Source organism: Hetaerina americana, unplaced genomic scaffold, assembly GCF_022747635.1.
Source record: "Hetaerina americana unplaced genomic scaffold, ioHetAmer1.1.p SCAF_7, whole genome shotgun sequence".
In the NCBI taxonomy this organism is placed as follows: Eukaryota; Metazoa; Arthropoda; class Insecta; order Odonata; family Calopterygidae; genus Hetaerina; species Hetaerina americana.
Window position 1 is genome coordinate 13,657,812 of NW_027287316.1, and position 18,955 is coordinate 13,676,766.

General features: G+C 40.5%; 1 protein-coding gene across 2 annotated transcripts in view; it reads right to left on the reverse strand.

Annotated features, from left to right (window-relative positions):
- LOC139696166 (progestin and adipoQ receptor family member 4) overlaps positions 1 to 18,955 on the reverse strand; it is a 99,055-nt gene that overhangs the window by 28,162 nt on the left and 51,938 nt on the right. For both annotated transcript variants that reach the window (XM_071594794.1, XM_071594793.1), the window contains exons 2-3: positions 12,194 to 12,488; positions 1,598 to 1,816 (exon numbers count right to left, since the gene is read on the reverse strand). In XM_071594794.1, the coding sequence (XP_071450895.1) occupies positions 1,598 to 1,816; positions 12,194 to 12,488 (514 nt within the window). The remainder of the gene's footprint in view (positions 1 to 1,597; positions 1,817 to 12,193; positions 12,489 to 18,955) is intronic.

The following is an 18,955-nucleotide window of genomic DNA, read 5'->3' on the forward strand; positions in this document are numbered from 1 at the left end:
TTTCTTCCTTACACGAACTCAAACAACCCAAAACCCTTCTTTCTCTCCGAACCTACCCTTTCATAAATACCTTTTGAAGGAATTATTGATTAACACTTTGGCACCTTATCTTCGAATTTACCATCTTGACCCAAAATACTTGTTTAAAGTCGTCGATATGTCAAATTTTCCGTGGGTGTCTTACAAATTTGCAATCGGCAGCTGATTTTATGTCTCTCAGCGCGCTTAAAAAAAATTGAAGGTTCCTGAAGAGACTTCAAAACCTACTCGCACGTTCAATGACCCAAGGACTTCGAAGTACACTGATTCCGATAGTTTTTCACTGTTCAAGAAACCCATTTTTCCCGCGTCAAGCTGGAGTGCTCTCTAGAAGAATTTTCACTGCTTTCTTCATCCTTTGTGAACATCACATCAACCCATCGAAAGGGATCTACTAAGATATAAAAATTCCATGTAACATAAATTTAAGACGAACATCATAAATCACAACCGATCCAAGCTAGTGATGGAAAATATAAGTTTTAAGTGATGATTAAATCAAAGTAATTCATCCCAGCAACCAGGAGAAACGATCGATGGGGATCGGGATAGTGCGGTGTCTAGCGCATTAGTTTCTCACCTCGAGGACCCGGGTTCGAAACCTCAAGAAGACAGAAATGTTTTCAGTGGTGTCTCGATCCCTACGATGAAGGTGCTCTGTGGAGAGCACTTTGAGTGTGTACAGCATCCGTTGGATGGGATGTTTAGCTGCGGACCCCTTGGCGCCTTTCGTTAAGAGTACGCTAACGCCGACGGCGGGTTTCTCTCCACCCTTCCTCCTTTCCCATCCATCCCCGCTGATGGCCTCAGCTGTCGGTCGCTTCCCCTAAAGATACTACTACTACTAGAAAATTGATCTGTTAGTGTGGACCAATTCAAAAGCTTCGAGATACGCGAGGCAGTGGGATAAGTAGAGGAAATGAGGTAGGGAATGGGTAGAGGAATCAGGTGTTTTTAGGAGACAGGGCGAGTGGCCAACGTCAGAGGTACCTACCGGAGAAACTATTGACTGCCTGGGCCGGTTGCTCATTCGTATGTGGTCCACACTGGAGGCCAAGCAGTACTTCGGTCAGTGTCTGATCTAAATGATCTTAGTCCTAGATCCTAGTTTGGAACAATCGGTCACACTGGAATCCGTCTTCCTTAGAAGTAATTCGAGCAGCAGCAGCTACAGCGTCACCCATTTCAGTAACTTAAAAATCAGTTTATCAAAGCGGGTCAGCTAGGTCGCTGCCCGGTGATTCGGTTTCTTCCATAGCTAAATAGTAACAGAGGCGGAACCAGAGTAAAATTAAGGGACCCATAGATCTCCCGAGACGATATGATATTTATTATTCGGTTCCAATATATTTTTTAATTGATTGGAGGTAAATACCCAGCACCCAACAAAAGGATTAAATTTAATTTCAAGGAAACTATAACATTTCATTTTTTACCGACTTTAGTCTTCTCTCCTCCCTCCCCCCTAATGTCCCCTTCGACCCTGGTTAGGTCTCTTATAAGGACCTCCCCAACAACAACCTCGGAGAGTGTGGTGCTGGATGGTTTTAGGTCTCACCAAAGCTCTGGCTTATCCAGATGCCCAGCATGTCGAGTTGAAGCAGCCTCCGGTAGACGGGCTCTCCGCAGCGCGTGTTCATGAAGAGGTGGTAAAGGAAGGAGCCGACCCACGGGGACACGGCGCCCAGGACGTGGCACCACGGCAGGAACCATGAGTCGAGCCGCTCCCACGGCAGCAGCCGAGGCACCGTCACCAGGATGTATAGGATCGGTATGCCTGTGCGGGTTGGCACCCGTGGTGCGGGGAGAGAGAGAGAGAAAGAGAGGTGCGGGGTGAACGGGAGAACTTCGCGAGAAGGGCGAACGTGACATACACAAAGCACTGGGAGAAGAATCCGCGGAGGCAGCCACCCCTCTACGGATTTTCTCATGTCACATTCTTCTTCAAAATAGATATATCTATATTGACATTCATACGGAAGTGTTGAGTTTCTGAGCTGAATATATTTGCTCGGCTTTCATGCTCAGCAAACATAATGGTGTGAGTGCGTATATATATATATATATATATATATATATATATATATATATATATATATATATATATACACACACACACACACATTCAAACACGTAATCCCGCCAAAAGGCGAACAAATATTCATTCACATGGAAATAGATATAAGGAAAAGGGATAGGAACACACATTAAGGACGAACACAGGAGAGGTGGGGAAGGCGTAAAAACAAACGCTCAAAAATATTTACTTGACCGGGACTTGAACACCGGATCTTTCCACTTGACGGGCGGATGATCACTTGAGCTATCGAGGACACGTAATAGAAACTGAAATTTGCGGGTCTTTTATATTAACCAAGTTCCCTGATTCTTTGGCCAAGAGATGGCGAGGAAACTTTTTTGCGCTCGTAATCTGATCGATTTCACCTTCCTCACCATTCCTATGTTCGTCTTTTATAAGTGATTGACTGAATTGGCCCGTTATGAGACCGCTTCCAATCGACTTTCCAGCCACCAAGGCTACTAAGACGAAGAAAAATCTTCCGCGTTGTCATTACGATCCAATTCCTCCCCGCTCAGGGCAGCCTTGGCTTCTTCTGCGCTACAAGGGCGCTTACAGTGTACAAACTGCCTATGGGGCGCTTTTGGCGGTCCCACGGCTAGACTTGGATGTCGTCGACCCTCCGGATGAGTGGCGCTATGTGTGTTCTATCCCTTTCCCTTATTTCTATTTCCATGTGAATAATTATGTTTTCGCCATGTGGCGTTTTTTCGTGATTGCATGTGAATTTGGCCAATGTGACTTGTTTCCTTCATCTGGCAATCTGTATCATGAAACGCAGTGCTCCTATCCTTTATGATATTGTATGATTGCTTTCCCTTCTATCCTTTCCTCTTATGTCCTCGTCCATTTCACCTTAGGTGGGTGAAGTTGTCCCTAAAGCCATTTATATATATATATATATATATATATATATATATGTGTGTGTGTGTGTGTGTGTGTGTGTGTGTGTGTGGGTCGCGGCAGTCCAGGGGGTAGAGCGGAGGGGCCCGGGTTCAATTCCCGGGCAAGGCACTCTGGGTACCTGCAGCTCCACCCAAGCTAAAGTGATTTTTCAGGTACCAGGTCTTCCTGGGAAACCATAACCGACACAGGGAAAGGAACTGGCCCCCTTACCCTGATGTGTGAATTTTCACACGCCGTATAGGGCTTAGTACTGAGTGAACTCTACCATCACCTACCGAACCGACCTTCGGGTTGATTACTGTGTTACGGTTATGGTTATATAAATATACTAGTACTAGTACTAGTATATATGAAGAAGGCCTCTGAGAGGCCGAAAGCTCGAACAATTTACATTATTGTGCCGCTCGTGTGAGTTTTTCCGTACAATCGTTATATATATATATATATATATATATATATATATATATATATATATATATATAATCATACGATATGTATATATATATGCATATCGTATTATAAGCTTTGGCATTTATACCTGTATATGCTTTAAACATATATTAAAAAAAACCGCAGTTATCAACCCGAAGGTCGGTTTGATGGGTGAGGGTGAAACTCACCAAGTACTATGCCTACCAGTGTGTGAAATTCACTAATCAGGGTCCAGGGTAAGGGGGCTAGATTCTTTCCCCTTGCCACCTATGGCATCCCAGGAAATTTGGTTCGCAAAAAAATCACACATTTTGGGGGAAGCTAAGGGTGCCCTGAAGCATGCCTGGGAATCAAACACGGACCCTCCGGTCAGTCATCTAGCGCTCTATACACTGTACTACCACATCCACCTATTATAACCATACTTGTATTCAAATACTTCTTCTTCATTGGGTTCTAAAACCCTCCATAAGTTGTTTTTCCTTTTTCATTTAGCCATCATTTAAGTATACACGATCTAAAAATTAAAAACACTGTGGAATACAAAAATCATTTTTGAAACTCGCTTTTTTTATTAATTTTTTCTACTTTATTGTCAAATTAAATTTAACTTATCGTCATTAAATTTTTCTCATTCAGGGAGCCAGAGTTTTCTATTGTATTATATAATTTACTCTTCCTCTTTAAGAACGTATTTATATTACTTAAAATTCAAAAGTTTTTGTCTTCTCCTTAATCAATACCCCAATGCTAATATTTTGGTCCGCTGATAGACGATATAGTTGGATTTCCACGAATTTGAAAACTGTTTTGATTAAATTCGATATTTAAATATGCCGCTTTAGACAGTCAAAACAGAACGAAATGTAAACTAACGCTCTATCGCTAAGGTTGGTTTGATTATAATGATTTTTCAATGCTGACGATGGCAAGAGAAAATGCATTTTGAAGAAATTAGAACCGTGTAAAAATGTATGAAAAATGAGTGCGAAACGTTATGAAACAAGATATTTCAGTAGTTCATCTATAGGTGTTTTTTGCATGCGACGTGCCATCGTTAAATCATGATGAAAATGTCATGTGCTGCCTGGAGCAGCTCTAAAGCTTATTTTTTAAAATTTTAATACTAAAAGATGCTTTTCAACTGGATCTACCAAGATTTATTTTTAAGCCACCTACAAATTTTCACATTTCCAAAATATACAATTAGAACGTTTCTTTGTGAAAACCATGTGCAATTACTCCAACAAGATATTGTCATAATTTCTATTTAACTGAATCGTATATTCTAGAAAAAGTTTTTCTATAACATAAAGTAATTAAAAGAGACACTATGTTAGAGTGACGTATTTCATTGGCTTACTCCATAATTAAATATCAATTTGAAAGTAATGAGATAATTCAATTAATGGAGTTTCTTATTCATTACAAGTATGCCATTTTATCCATATTAGTATGAATCTATTGTACTTTCAATGATTATGACAATTTAGTGTTAGCCTCAATTTATAATGCGTCAATTTTTCAATATTTTCTGATAATTCGGGCATAATTCAACCCGAGTCCATCGCTTCTCTTGGGGGCGAATGAGTGGTACTCTTTCCTCCCGGAATGATCTCTCCTTGAGTCTCTTCACTAATCTCCCCTGTGATTTATTTCTCCGATCTCCGAAGAATAGTCTTCTGAGTCTTGGCTCACTCGTCGAGGAAGCGGCAGGTCAAGAGACACTCATCTGGAGGAAACTGCAGATTTTCAATTGCTTCCAAGCGCTTCAAGTTGCCGTCGATCCCACCCATCAGTTTTTTCCATGAGTCATTCCACTGAAGTGCTACTTCAATGGACTGGAAAAGTTGGTTTAAAGGATCACGGTAAATTGAGCGTCTCCCATTGAGTACTGGGCAGCAAATTTCAAGACTCGGATGCCTCTTTTGTACATCCTTTGTGCTACTGCTACGGGTTTTACGACAGAATGCTCTGATGATCAATCATTTACGGCTAATTGTGACATAATTGAGGATTTTATTATCCAATATGATGGCTAATGCTCCAATTAAACCTCTTTTTTCAACAAAAACGAGTGAAAATCTTCACTAAATAATTTTTCAAGTTGCAAAAACGGCTTTTTTTCATTGTAAAAAAATATAATGCACACTGCAAATCTCTTAACTGTACTTGGATTTTATTTGGTATAGAGACTGTATCAGCTGGTATGTTTTGACAAATACATGTACTTTCTACCCTCTGGCCTCATGTTAACTCCTTCGTCACCTCAGAGCTGAAAGGTACCTCCGTTATTGTACGATGGTTTATACACTTAATAATTAACTAAGATATTCATGTCAGAAATTACGACGCTTGTATGACGTCATTAAGGTGTCATAAGGTCTTTTAAAACTATATCAGGGTCAACACAGACAATTAAACGAACAGGTGAACTGCCTCTGCGATAATTAATTCGAGATAACGTATTCAAAAATAAATAGATAATAAAATAATCACCGCATTATGTATTTTTAAAATATCTTTATTTGCAGAAAAACAATATCGGAAATATAAAAAAATAACGAAATAAATATCATGAAGAATTGAAATATACTTATAGTAGTATATAGTATTAGTTTTCAATTTTCTATCCGCGGAATTATCCAGTTTCGTAACTGCATGTGAAGCTTCTTTGAGGCGACGCATTCGGTATTCAGAATAGTGATTTCGTGCTAATCCGTCCAATCGTAGAACTCGTGGTTGTGGCTGTCTTAAAGATGAGGATCCTCTCGACAGAGTTTGAGGGTTTACCCCGAGACGCCTGATGTCACGTTTGCCATTTTTGAAAGAAAATGGCAAAGTAATCGAATGTAAAATACGGTTACTAATCATCTAGAGTAAGTGGAAGACGAATCTTTTTCCTCTCCGTGCCATTACTTGCGCTGCAGCAAGACGATATGTCGCTGGAGCAAGACGAGAAAAATGTTAGAAGCAGCAGAGTAAAGAAGATTAAAGACGTTGGCAATGTGGGAAGGTCGAGCAGATCCGATGAAGCATCCCCCCTGGGGAGTGAAGCGAAGCGAGGCGCCTCTGTAGGGTACTCGCGAAAAGTCGAAGAGGAAAACTAATTGGACGCATCCTTAGGCAAGGCAGTGCCATCTATATTGAAAGGGACCACAGAGAGATCTGCAAGGTCAAGGGTGAATTACGAGAAGCAGGCAATTAAAAGCGTCAGAAGAGGGAACAATGAAGGAAAGTAGTAGGACACGGCGTCATGGTGGGCTGCTACAAATCAATCTTCACATGATTCCATGATCAATCTTCCAACATGAGGAAGTTGGTGACCCAACATCAGATTTACTATAATCTACCAGTGCAATTCTTCATTGAAACATTTCGCTTTAAAGAATTGATCTGAATCAGGCGCTCATACGCCATTATTTCTATTCCGAAAATTCCGCTGACTTGGTCTAAAAAGTATTGGTAGAAAAGCGTCTGCCATTCTCATTCCAGTCCTGAAATCAATACGCTCCCGCCGTTCATCTCTTGGCTGAACAGCCGGATGCTGGATCCTGACTCTTATCGGACGATTCGGATTGTATACCTCACTGCGCGAGCCGGATCTGCAGCTGGGGAACTCCTCCTCGTAAATGGTCAGCCCTATAGCGCGGGGGCAGTCGATTGGATTACACTCATAAGGGGGCCAGCGGTGTGGCCAGAACGGCATACCGTATCGTGCCTCTCAACCCTTGAAGTTGAAGTTATTGATTAAATATCTTCAAATTGCGCTAAGAATTAAGATTTATAGTATGCCACCAGGAAAAGACCGCATAGGATTTTCTCGCATGAGATTTCACGGGAATAATTGAAGTATCGATCTTTTTTCGTGAAACAGACGGAGAAATATTTTGGAAGGATTACGAGGAAGTTTTTCCAATAATGTTAACCACTATTCCCGAGTGGGGACGGAAAATCGTATTAATTTAGATTGTCACCAGCTAATCGAACTCGCGGCCTTCGTTCCACCTTGGTAATTTGCGTTCTTGTGAATCCTCTTCCTTTATAGATCCTTCGTAAATGACCATGATTTTCGGTGATGATCGGAACAAATCATCAAAATAGTACATATTTATTCTAAGAGATTTTGGCTCACGCCTTTTCTTAGCTTAAAAATGGTAAAATTGACGTGGCGAGAAAGGTAAGTCATTTCGGTCGAATCCAGCGTTATGTTTTTCCCTTCCTAGTCAGTCTTGGGCACCTGAGAAAGTGTGATAGAGAAGAAGCCATTACATTTCACTATTTATCTCTCGGATTAAATAATTACTGAATCAGGGTTTCTCACATGAAGTATTTGTATATGGAGAGAAACAGTTCCCAGTCAACATTATGGCATTATGTGGTCAAAATTTTCCATTTGATGACAAAATAAGACCAAATTGCGCCCAGCTGCCATTCTTTGTTTTTTTGTACGATTTGTTTTTGATGTTTCGATTCGGAACTTGCGGGGAGTAAAGGAATAACTTTCAACTGAAATTTAAAGTAAAATCAACGAAATCCATCCCGCTAAACTATCTAGAGTGAAAATCAGGGTAATCTTTGTCTCTTTAGGCCCAGGGCGTGATGTAGGCCACGGAGGGCGCCAACCGCTGGACTAAGGTGCGCACCGTATCAGACATAGTTGTCGCACCAAGAGTGCAGATCATCTTTTTTTCTGTGAAGGGAAGGCATCACTATCAAAAGCTAGTCCGATTTCCTGTGCATATCTACAGGTAGCTCGAAGTAAGTGTAGACCGTTCACAAAAAAGTAACATCCAAGGTTTTCCTTATAATTCAAGTACTAAATTTCCATTTATTAGTACTACTTATATATAAAAGAAAAGAAATACCATTGAGTGGCTGCTATATGAAGTCTTATTAAGTGATGACATAGATGACAAGAGACAGTTGAGATGTAGCTGTAGTGGAGAGGATAGCGAAACTTGATGACGAAATTTGCTCCAGGAAAAAGTTCAATGAGTGTCAAAAAAAGGCCTAAAGAACGTGTTTCGTAGTATTGAAGAGCTCCTTGACGCGGTAATCGGGGTAGGAAATAATTAACGCAAATGAAATCCATCGATATTAACCCATATCCTCATAAAATAATATTTTCAGGGGTTCAAGTCACCTCACTTTGCAAAAAGTTAAGTCATATTCTTTTGACTCTGATGAATTTATTCCAATAAAAGAAAGTTAATAATAATCTGCAAGTTAAATTCAGTTTGCTGAACCTTGAATCCTAAATAAGGCACTCAGTGGAAGTGAAGTAGATACGTTTTTGAAAACTATTTTTTTATTTTTATCCAGAATATTTTTCACAAGTACTTATTTTCGCTCATTCAATTGGGACTTAGAAATTTTAATGCATAAATTATTCACTGAGACTGTTGTACATATGTACCCATAATGTTTTTCTCCCCAAAGTTGAGACTAATTCAGGTGTGCGACACAAGGGAATTGAGGGATCTTGGGCCACACAGATACACACCCTTGACGGATCATGTTTACGCCAATGAGGCAACGCGATCTCCTTAGCGACGGAAAAGCTCTCGTGTTGAGAGAGGGACGATGCCAGTTTTTAAGAGCTGGAGGTTGTGCGTTCTCCCTTTCCCTCCACCGCGGCCCGGTGCTATTGATCCCCGTGGCGTCTATTTTGGATCGCGGATAGATGGACGCTAATGAGTGAAACCACCATGGCGTAAGGCACACACACACACACGCCACTCGGAGGAGGTCATACACTCGTTAATTTTTAATCGCACGTGGCGAGAGTTTTCCGCGTCGTCATCAGCCGCCATTACGTAAGGGCCACAGAGGGATTAGCCTGCGGGGAGCAGAGGCGGCCCTGCCAGCCAGTCCTCTCGCGATCGTCACGCTTCCCCCTACGTCCTTCGGAATAACACCTTTGGAACGCACGTGCTCGTCTCTCTGCGATCAAGCAGTTTCTTCATTGAAACCTAATTATTATTATTAGTATCAGATTACATCTCCCGGGCGACAAGGCCATGAAAGTATGGTGTGTGCAGAGATGGGTGTATTAATTCGTGCTTTCCCTAACAATTTTCAAGTTTTAAGCATGAAAATCTTCAAGAAAGCGAAACAAAGAATTCCAGTTTCAAAGGAAAAGAAATAAGTACCTCTAATCTTCCTCAAGATATTCAACAAACTTTGGACTACACTGGTAACACGTAAGAGGCAAATAATGACTACTGATCCAAACTAAGGTTTCTTTTGTCTAATTAAGGTTTCTTTTCGCATGAGATATTTTGGACAGGACAAAATATTCTACCAGTTGTGGCAAAAATTAATTCCATGTATTGAGCGAAAAAAAATTCACGCAGCATTTTTATAAACCATCATTAACGATGAGTGCCTTTGGATATGATTGAGTAGGTATTAATGAATTGATCATCTCCACCACTTATGTTTTGCATGTACTTTAATACTTACTCCAAAGTAAGCTCAGAAATATTGTATGTAATGTGGCATATAATTATAATACGTTTCATCTGAATTAATGAAGAAAATCATCACTCTTTTGAAATGACTAAAATAATATGCGCAAGGTTACAAAAAAGCCCCATATATGCGGTGAATACCACACAAAAACTGTGCTAATTTACAGAATTCACGGTCGTTTACAAAAATTACCATCGTGTTTAATTAAAAGGGTTTAAGGAGAAGGCAGCCACATGATTTTTCGTGCAAATGTTACTAAGTAGGTCGCGTGTATAGTGGCACTGGCAACGAGGATCGAAGCAGTGTGGCGTTGGTGGATGTGAACAGGTGAGCTTGCACAGTGAGGGAGAAGAGGTGGGAGATTTCCATTGAAAGCCCCTCCATTAGAACGCCTCTCACTCGCGACTTGACATCGGGTTAACTTAGATGAGATGACGTGCATGGAATATTCAATAAGAGGCAACAATTTTGTAAGCTTCAAATTTTTAGACAGATTTGAGAAGCTGGGAATACTATCGGAGAAAGAAACTTCAGAGGAATTATGTAATTCCCAGTCCTATATCCCCAAACTAAGTAAGATTTTATAGTCGCCCTTGAGGTACACTCATGCCAAATTTTATTTCAATTGGAGCACAGTTTGAAAAGTTATCGTTCGGTGAGTAGGTAGTAATTAACGCACACCTACGCGTATTGCTGGAAATGGAAGGGAAAAATGTTATCTATTAAAGAAGCTAATATCTACGAGTAGCATCATTATCTCGTCCATCAAAAGATTTTATTTATTCCGCCACCATCTTTCTTAGTTTCCATCTCGTCATTAATGAGAAATTCACTAATGAGCTCCGTTGGCCCTTTTCTCTCTGTTCCGGAGGCGGCGAAGTGGCTTTAATATCTTGAACCCTTCTCTGAAGCGATTTCCCTCATTTCCAGTTCTTTCTTCCTCATTGACGCTTCCCTTCGTCCCCTCTTTTCACCCGACCACCTCGTGGGAATTCGTGGGTCCCTGTGAGTAGACTCGTGATGAGCCGAGACTCCGAACAATGAAGGCTTCCGAAACGCGCCCGGACGATGAGGCCCTCTGCCGTGACCCCTGAATCGACTTAGTGGAACATGGCCTCGAAAAGCGTTCCGGTTCTTTTCCAAGGACGCCTCACCACCAACAATTTCTCTTCCGCCATATGTTAAAGCTTTATTTTAACCGTAAAACTATTATTAATGAATTTGAGTTAACTTATGGATTATAAAAAATAATTTCCCCATTCATTATTGATGTGACCCCTGGATGTATTATTTTCATTATTTTTTTAACTGGGCAAGTTTATATATTTACGTGTGCATATTCGTCAACTTAGAAAGATGGCCATAGTTCCGCATTTACTTTGCGTGCAGGAAATGCATCGTTGGTTAAATTTTTAATGGATCAGTAATTGTGAGTTGGGTTGCCTTGTAGCTTTTTGAAAATTGCGCCGTGTTATATTTTATGATAAAATAGGCGTTTTTTTAATTATGTCGCTGCATTGGATGAAAAACGTACTGAAGCGAAATACATCTCTTGTTCGAGAAGCATGAGGTAAAATTACAAAGCCTTCCCGCGTACCCTACTCATGCAATGCTGGCATAGATTATATGATAATTGAGATTGATGTGAAGAGCTGCGACAGCGAATAAATTTAGGATCTTCTCTGTACACTCCGTCATTATAAGATGCCTCTTCGCGTCCACGACGGCAACAATCTTGCTTTGATCCATTAATCCGATGACCTTGAACCAACGACCTAACAAAGTTGAGGCCAAGCGGGAGGAAAAAGCATGTAATTTCAAGCGCAAGAGGAAGCGACTGCAGAATTTCCAACTCTCTAAGAGAAAGAATCAGCCTTTTGAGAAGAAACTGACTCATACTTTTTCAAATTCGACAATTTTCGGAAGTTGAATGTCAAAGGTAAAATAAGAGTATCTTAATTCGGAGGCAACTCACGTATTATTGAAATATGAAAAGACGAGACACAGTCTTTAATATAATCGTAAAGCACCATCGCTGAAAAGAAATTTCCATATTTATTGACTCAGCGTCTCGTGAAAATAGAGGCGGAAATTTAGTAATGTTCCTCCAGTTTCTTTTTCCTTTTATGAGCACAAATTTCGTCCATTAATGATATTAAAGACTACTCTGACACGGTGAATTGACCATTTTGGATGTCAGTGTTTGTCACTTGCTCTCACTTGGCTCACGTCGATGCGAGAGCAGCCTATGAGCCTCACCGTGCGTCAGGATGTTGATGGTCTCGTTGTGTAAGTAGAAGAGGCTCCCGAGGCTGCCCCAGAAGGAGAGCAGGGGCCGGTAGCCACCCAGGACGTATGGGTTGAACTGCAGATGCGGCGGCATGTCGCTCCATCGTAGCAGACCTCCCCCTCTCTTGTCCTCCTCGCTGCACTCCTCCTCCGCCCCTTCGCCACTCTCCGCAGGGACCTCCCCGCGACCCTCGGCCGGCCCTGCCGCCGCCGCCACCGGGCGCTTCCTCGGACACTGGACGGGCTGGCCCAGCGACACTCCCCCCTGTGCGGGAGAGAGGACGTTGGTCAGTGGGTCCACTGCGACCCAATCGGCCGAATTCACACGATTGCGACGTGCGACCGTCCGATCCACCGCTGCTGAATCACCGTGCGGGCAATCGCAGAGCGGGGAAAGTTCAGGGAAGTGATTTGGTGAAGAATTTTCATGTACGAACGAAAGTGTTAAGCTGTTATTGGATAGCCTAGATTGGGAGATAATGGCAACATAAGAATTAAAATGAAGGACTTCAACAAATAGTTAAACAAATAAGACAGATAAAATTCACATTAAGCGTTACTAGGAATATACGAAACATCACGTATGACAATTTGAAATTCTCGTGGTAAAATGATACGGAACACCTGTAATATTAGGCTAATACAAATGATAAAAGCCAGTTAATGTCTGGTGACCTAATATGCTCTTCTGTACTCTGCTGTGGAGAATTACGGGGAAAGAAGTAGGTGAAAAGTAAGTCAATAATACAGGACTGCGACGTGGAAGGAAGGGGAGAAGGTTGAGTGAATCAAGTGAAAGGGCGAAGGAGAAGAGAGACTGCTTTATTGGTCAGGGAAAGCATATGACTTCTATTTTCTCCAAAACATTTCATATTTACCACGTCCTGTTTAATCCGAGCTGATTTTCAATGGATCTTTTAGTTGAGTTAACATTTGAAGCCACTGATGGTGAATCGCAAAACTTCTCAAATTACTCGAGAAACAGCGGCTAGATAGCATTTAGAAGGTGATGTTTTCACGCTGAAAAAACCCTCTCCCCCTTTTATGAATGCAGAGAGTTCTCCAGGCTTTACGGGTCATGGGTTAGAGCTTTTTTAATTTTAGAAAAAGAAGAAAAAGTTAGAAACGAGTCACTCAATGGTGACCGCAATGTTGTGCGCGTCTTTTTCTTTCCAATATTTTCCTCTACCCGGCGAGTTTAAATACGAGTGTGCGCATGTCTCTCTAACCGTGTTTCTTCTCCCCTCGTCGCGTATCTTTGTAGTGTGAACTTTGCTTCTGTTGGCACATGGTGAACCAATAATATTCAGGATTTCCGGAACTTTCTAAATTCTAATGATACGTGAGTTTATTATGCGTTTCGCGCCACTCGTTGGAAACTTAATGAATTTTTTTGTGATGATCGTGAATGTTGCTAGGATGAAAAGAACCCTTGTTTCAACGGTATATCTCCAAACCTTGTTACCATATTATTGGATATATTTTCCTCAATTTCTAGCATAAAATTATTAGGTTGTAACCTTTGTAATTTTTTTAACATAAAGTCCAAGTTTTGCCGCACAATTTTTGCCGTCAAAATTTCCGAATATACGTTTGAAATTTTCTAGTTTCTTGAGAGTAGCTTTGAATATGCCAAGTACAGGTATGTACCTAATCCCGGATTCATGTGCCATGTTTAACGATTACATCACCCATTTTACGCAATCAGGAAGGATTACATTAACCTTTGATTAAGTGGCGGGATTGGGCGTCTATTCTTAATTTAAAGAAGCGTATAATCGCGTCTTTCCATGATATTTAATTAAAACTCCCAGTAAAGTAACTCTTAAATAATTTCTGCATCGCTCGATATGTATTGACTTGTTGTTTCTCTGTTAATATATTTAATTTGTATTGAGATAAACTTAGGGGAGGGGTATAAAAGCTTTTGAGATGTGGATGTAAGAAGGGAAGATCAAATTCCAAAGAAACTGCGGGAGATGCCGCAACAGTAACTTTTAACGGAGTCATCCGCTAATGTGCATTTCAATGCAACAATTTCAGAGCGTAAAAATCATTCGCCTTGACTGGGACTCGAACCCAGATCCCTCAATATCCGGTCGAGTGCTTTAACCACTTAAGCTACCGAGGCGTCCTCTTAAACTCTGAAATTTTTGGGGCTTTTAAGTTCCTTTAAAAGCCCCAAAAATTTCGGAGTTTAAGAGGACGCCTCGGTAGCTTAAGTGGTTAAAGCACTCGACCAGATATTGAGGGATCTGGGTTCGAGTCCCAGTCAAGGCGAATGATTTTTACGCTCTGAAATTGTTGCATTGAAGGGAAGATCAGTTGGGAAGCTAGGGTAACAGGAATGAGGATATTTTGGAAATAACGGGAAATGAGAGCACTTTTGGGGAAAATGAGGAAGAGAACGCGAACTGAACAGGGAATGTGCTAAAGCGAGATGATTTTGAAAGAGCTAAATAATAGCGGAACTGTTATAACCGCATTTACGTCTTCATGTTATGAATTCATGGATACTAAAAGTATCCTAGAAAAATAACCCGACTTTTGGCATTTATGACAGAGGCAATGGGTGCCAGTATGTTGAAATTTGTGTAGAAGGACATGAAAAATCAAAGCTTTCTCACTAAAAAACAGTTTTCCTTTCCCCTCACACACACATTCCTGCATGCCCCGAGTTAACAGTATAAATCATTAAACAACATAGATACAGTAATCAATCCGAAGGTCGGTTTCATATTCTATATTAAATATGCGAAAGAACAAAAAAATCTGAGGTGGATCCCCCCTCAAGCGCCTTCTTCCAGCATCCATGCAGGAGTCACGCAACATTCCCGAGTATTCATCTCAGGCCGGTTAAACTCGTGCGATAATCGGAAACATTGAAGAAGTCTCTCATGAATACTAAGTTAATGAAATAATGTTGGTATTCAGGATATAAAAAGTTTTGTTATCTTTCCCTTGCTTTTATCGTGGAGGGTATTCCGAAGTTTATAAGAGTGGCGCTCAGAACACGATGATAGTACATGCAAATACATTCTGTATTTTTGCTTTCGATGCCTAAGATTGCAAGTCATAACTAATTAATATTTATCTTTGAATAAAATAGAAAATAGGAGTTATAGAGTGCAATTGTTGCCTTTTGTTGTCCCTCCCATTATTCCCTCGTTTACCACGATCGCTGTATTTTTAGCAGGTGGAATAAATATTGATACTCTTTTCTAATCAAATTACTTTGATACTGAGTTCTTTCGTTCTCTGTGTCGTTTCTGTCAATAATTCCGTGAAATGAGAACTGACTGACTGAATTCCTTCCTTTCTGACTCCTTTGAACCCTCTTATTAAATTCAATGGCAAGTTAATCAATGAAATTAAGATTTGAAAGCTAACAGAATTGCAGTAATTTATGTTTACTTGGTAGTTTATTCATCATATTTCTTCTTTGAATACTTACCTGCATCGGCATAAGTATATGAATGTATTATTATGACGATGCTGCAATATTTTCCCTTATTTTTAACGGCACAGTAGTATTATAATATAGCGAAATATCCTCTCTATCAGCTAAAACTAATTATACTTGAAACAAAGCATTTTTTTAATTGGCTAAATATATTTTTAAGTTATATGTCCTCTGGTAACCATAGAATGTTCTTGGAATTTGGTAAAGTGAGTCGTGCGAATTGAATTCCATTCGCCGTTGGCATGATAAGTGGTGAATTAAAGTCGTCTTATGAAATGCCTTCAACAAAATAATGTACGCACTGTTATTGAGCACTGAGAATATTGTATCATAAAGAAGAGGGTCCATTGCGCTTCTTGTTTAAGTTGTCAGCACTGAAGTTCAGAAAACTCATATCTACATACTTCTTCACTGGACTTAACTTGAAGTGACTTCCTCTGAAATGCTATCGTGCATCCATGACTGGTGATCTAACACCCCCCGCCACACGCCCTAACGGCGGCTTTCAGGGTATTGCGTAGATGTAGATGTATTTTAAGCCAGAGATAGTGCCGTTTAGATTTGAAAGTAGAAGCGTAAACCTAAGAAAAAACTGAATAACTGAAGTTCAAAACCTGCAGCATTCACAACGATGGTGTACTGTATGCTTACCTATCGCAGCAAGTTACCAAAGCCATACATTTTTAAGTTAAGCTAATTTATGAGAAGCCTTAACTACTCATCCCTCATTACATCAATTGTAACAGATTCATTTAAGAATATATTGTTCCATGTTAGGACTTAGTTTCCCCACGTGACTGGGCACCTTTCGAACGTGCCTTAATGCACGCGAGCCACCTTTTCCGTCACGTAATCACGGGCGCACTGTGAACACTACCGGTTGTATTACTCGAGATTATCCGTAAGTTATATTCTCACATTCCAAGGGAATCGACATTTAATGGGGGATAGCATGCACGCGCGACGGTTGCTCAAGTCCTTGTTGCAATCTAAAATGCAAGTGGTCGAGTTAAATTACAATTTTCCTTCAGCGTTGGGAATTCAACCGGAAAATATCATTTAATTTACATCATTCCTCTTTCCTTCGCCTCAAATGCAAAACACACTTTTTACTACCGACGACTACGCTCCTGATAATACCCTTTAAATGCCATACCCAGACGCATTAGTAGATGCTACTGCAGAATGACCTGGCCAATAAAATGAGGTGACACGTGTAAATCGTAACAAATGCAGTTAAATCTCTCTTTCAATGTTTCAAAAACTGAACATAGGCGAACAACATGCTGGATATCAATTTCGTCAATTTTCAAAAGTATCGGGTCTAGGATACGCGTCGTGATGCATACATATTTTTCATTCACCAGTATTCTCGATTACGTACGCCAAAAATAGATGTCGGCAGTGCCGTGATTCGACGATATCCCGTGGGAATATTGGAAAGTGGAGGAGTGGTGAGGAGGAACTCGGGCGATTCGCCAGTGTATGTGTGTGTGTGTTGTAGCTTCCGCACCGCAAGGGATGAGCCCGAAGGCGTCCGAGGCCAAACCCAAAATCAATCAGTCACAAGTCACAGACCAGTGAATCATGTGACTGGCTCCGAAATTGAAAATCTAAGTCGATACCCTTCGAAGCTGACATTTTCGCGTGATTCATTGCCTTTTATCGACATCCGAAATTTAGATGGGAAGAAGGTTGAAGCGAAAAACGTGCGATGTGATTTTTAAAATTTTAGGGCAATATTTGATCGTGCTTTCGAAATCACGGCTCATGTTATCACGCTTCCATTTCACGGTGCTATTCTTCGTGCGTGATTAACAATTGATTTTCATGCATAAACGACGAAAAGTTCAGAGTGCTATCCCTGTGGTTACATGATACCTTTTAGCTACCGAACAGAGAGTCCGGATTCAAATTTTGTTGAGCCCGGTGATCTCTATAGAAACCCATAGATTGACGAAAGCCGTGTGATTTTTGGGGAACGTAATCCTTAAGGGACACACACCATTGGCGACACGGTGAAAGTAACTGCTCTTTCAGTTACCACCTGTCAAAGTGTGAATTTTACTCGCTGGAGTTCATACTAATGGCTGCGGTTGGTAAATGTTTAAATTGATATTTATGATACAATGAAAAGGTTTTTCTCCCAAATTCTGAACAGTTTTGACGAACACCAAAGATGTCCTTGGCATATGTACAACTAGGCATGCAACCTGGACTCATAGAGGTAGAGCAGGGACAAGAACATGACATAAAGACAGGGTGTCAATGATAATACAAACGCACTTAGAAATAATTTATGTTAATAACCCGAATTAATTATTAATAAACTTTCCGTTTTTTATTCTTGAGGTTTATGATGGTAGTGAATGAGTGACAAAATGAAATGCATTCGAGGAAATACTTCCTATTAAACCTATCCACCGTCACGTTTAGAGACTTGAGGATACGTCACCTCAATAATTACACATTCTTTAAAAGATAAATTCCTTGTTTCATTGCTGGATAGAATGAGCAGTTCATAACATGACCATTTATCATTTATTTAAACTCTAGGGAAATAAAATTGCTTGAAAAAACCTTGGCGGCTAACTTCGAAAATTATACAGATAAAATATAAACTCGTCATTCACCCACCTAAGCTCAATGTGAAAATGCGCCTTCATTATTACCTCCCGTGTGTATTTTTCGTTCTTTTTTCATCGCATTGATAGAAAATCCAGGTTTCATGAAAGTTTCAGCCGCATTAAAAATAGTTTATGTGCCCAAGATTTAACACCCAGCAAACTCACAAACGCGAAGTTAATGAAATGACTACGTTTAAAAAACCACAGTGAAGAGATTATGCTCCATCTATAGCCGTGCATATATTTTCAAGATCCCAGAGAAGATAGTTATTAAAAAAATTGATGTAAAGGCTTCCGTGGAGTCACGTTGATGAGGAAGACTTTCCAAATCGAACAAACGCGGAAGAAAAAACCCTAATGACCTTCCTCATTTATTATTTAAAATATCATGCTACTGAAATCTCTCCACTTCCGTCATTTCACCCCTTGTCAAAGTGAACTCGCAGAAAAGCATTTTCTGTTGAAGGAGTTGGCATTTGCCCTTCTGAGTTTCGCATGTCTTTGGGCCGAATTCAAGGCTTCCTCAAGCCTTTCCCCGCTAGTGGAATTTGGTGAACTAAGCCCTCAACTTCGTAGTGGACGCGACGGGCCCTCAGGAAAGAGCGTGTTGACGTCAGTCGGAGACCTTAAGTCGTTCTTACG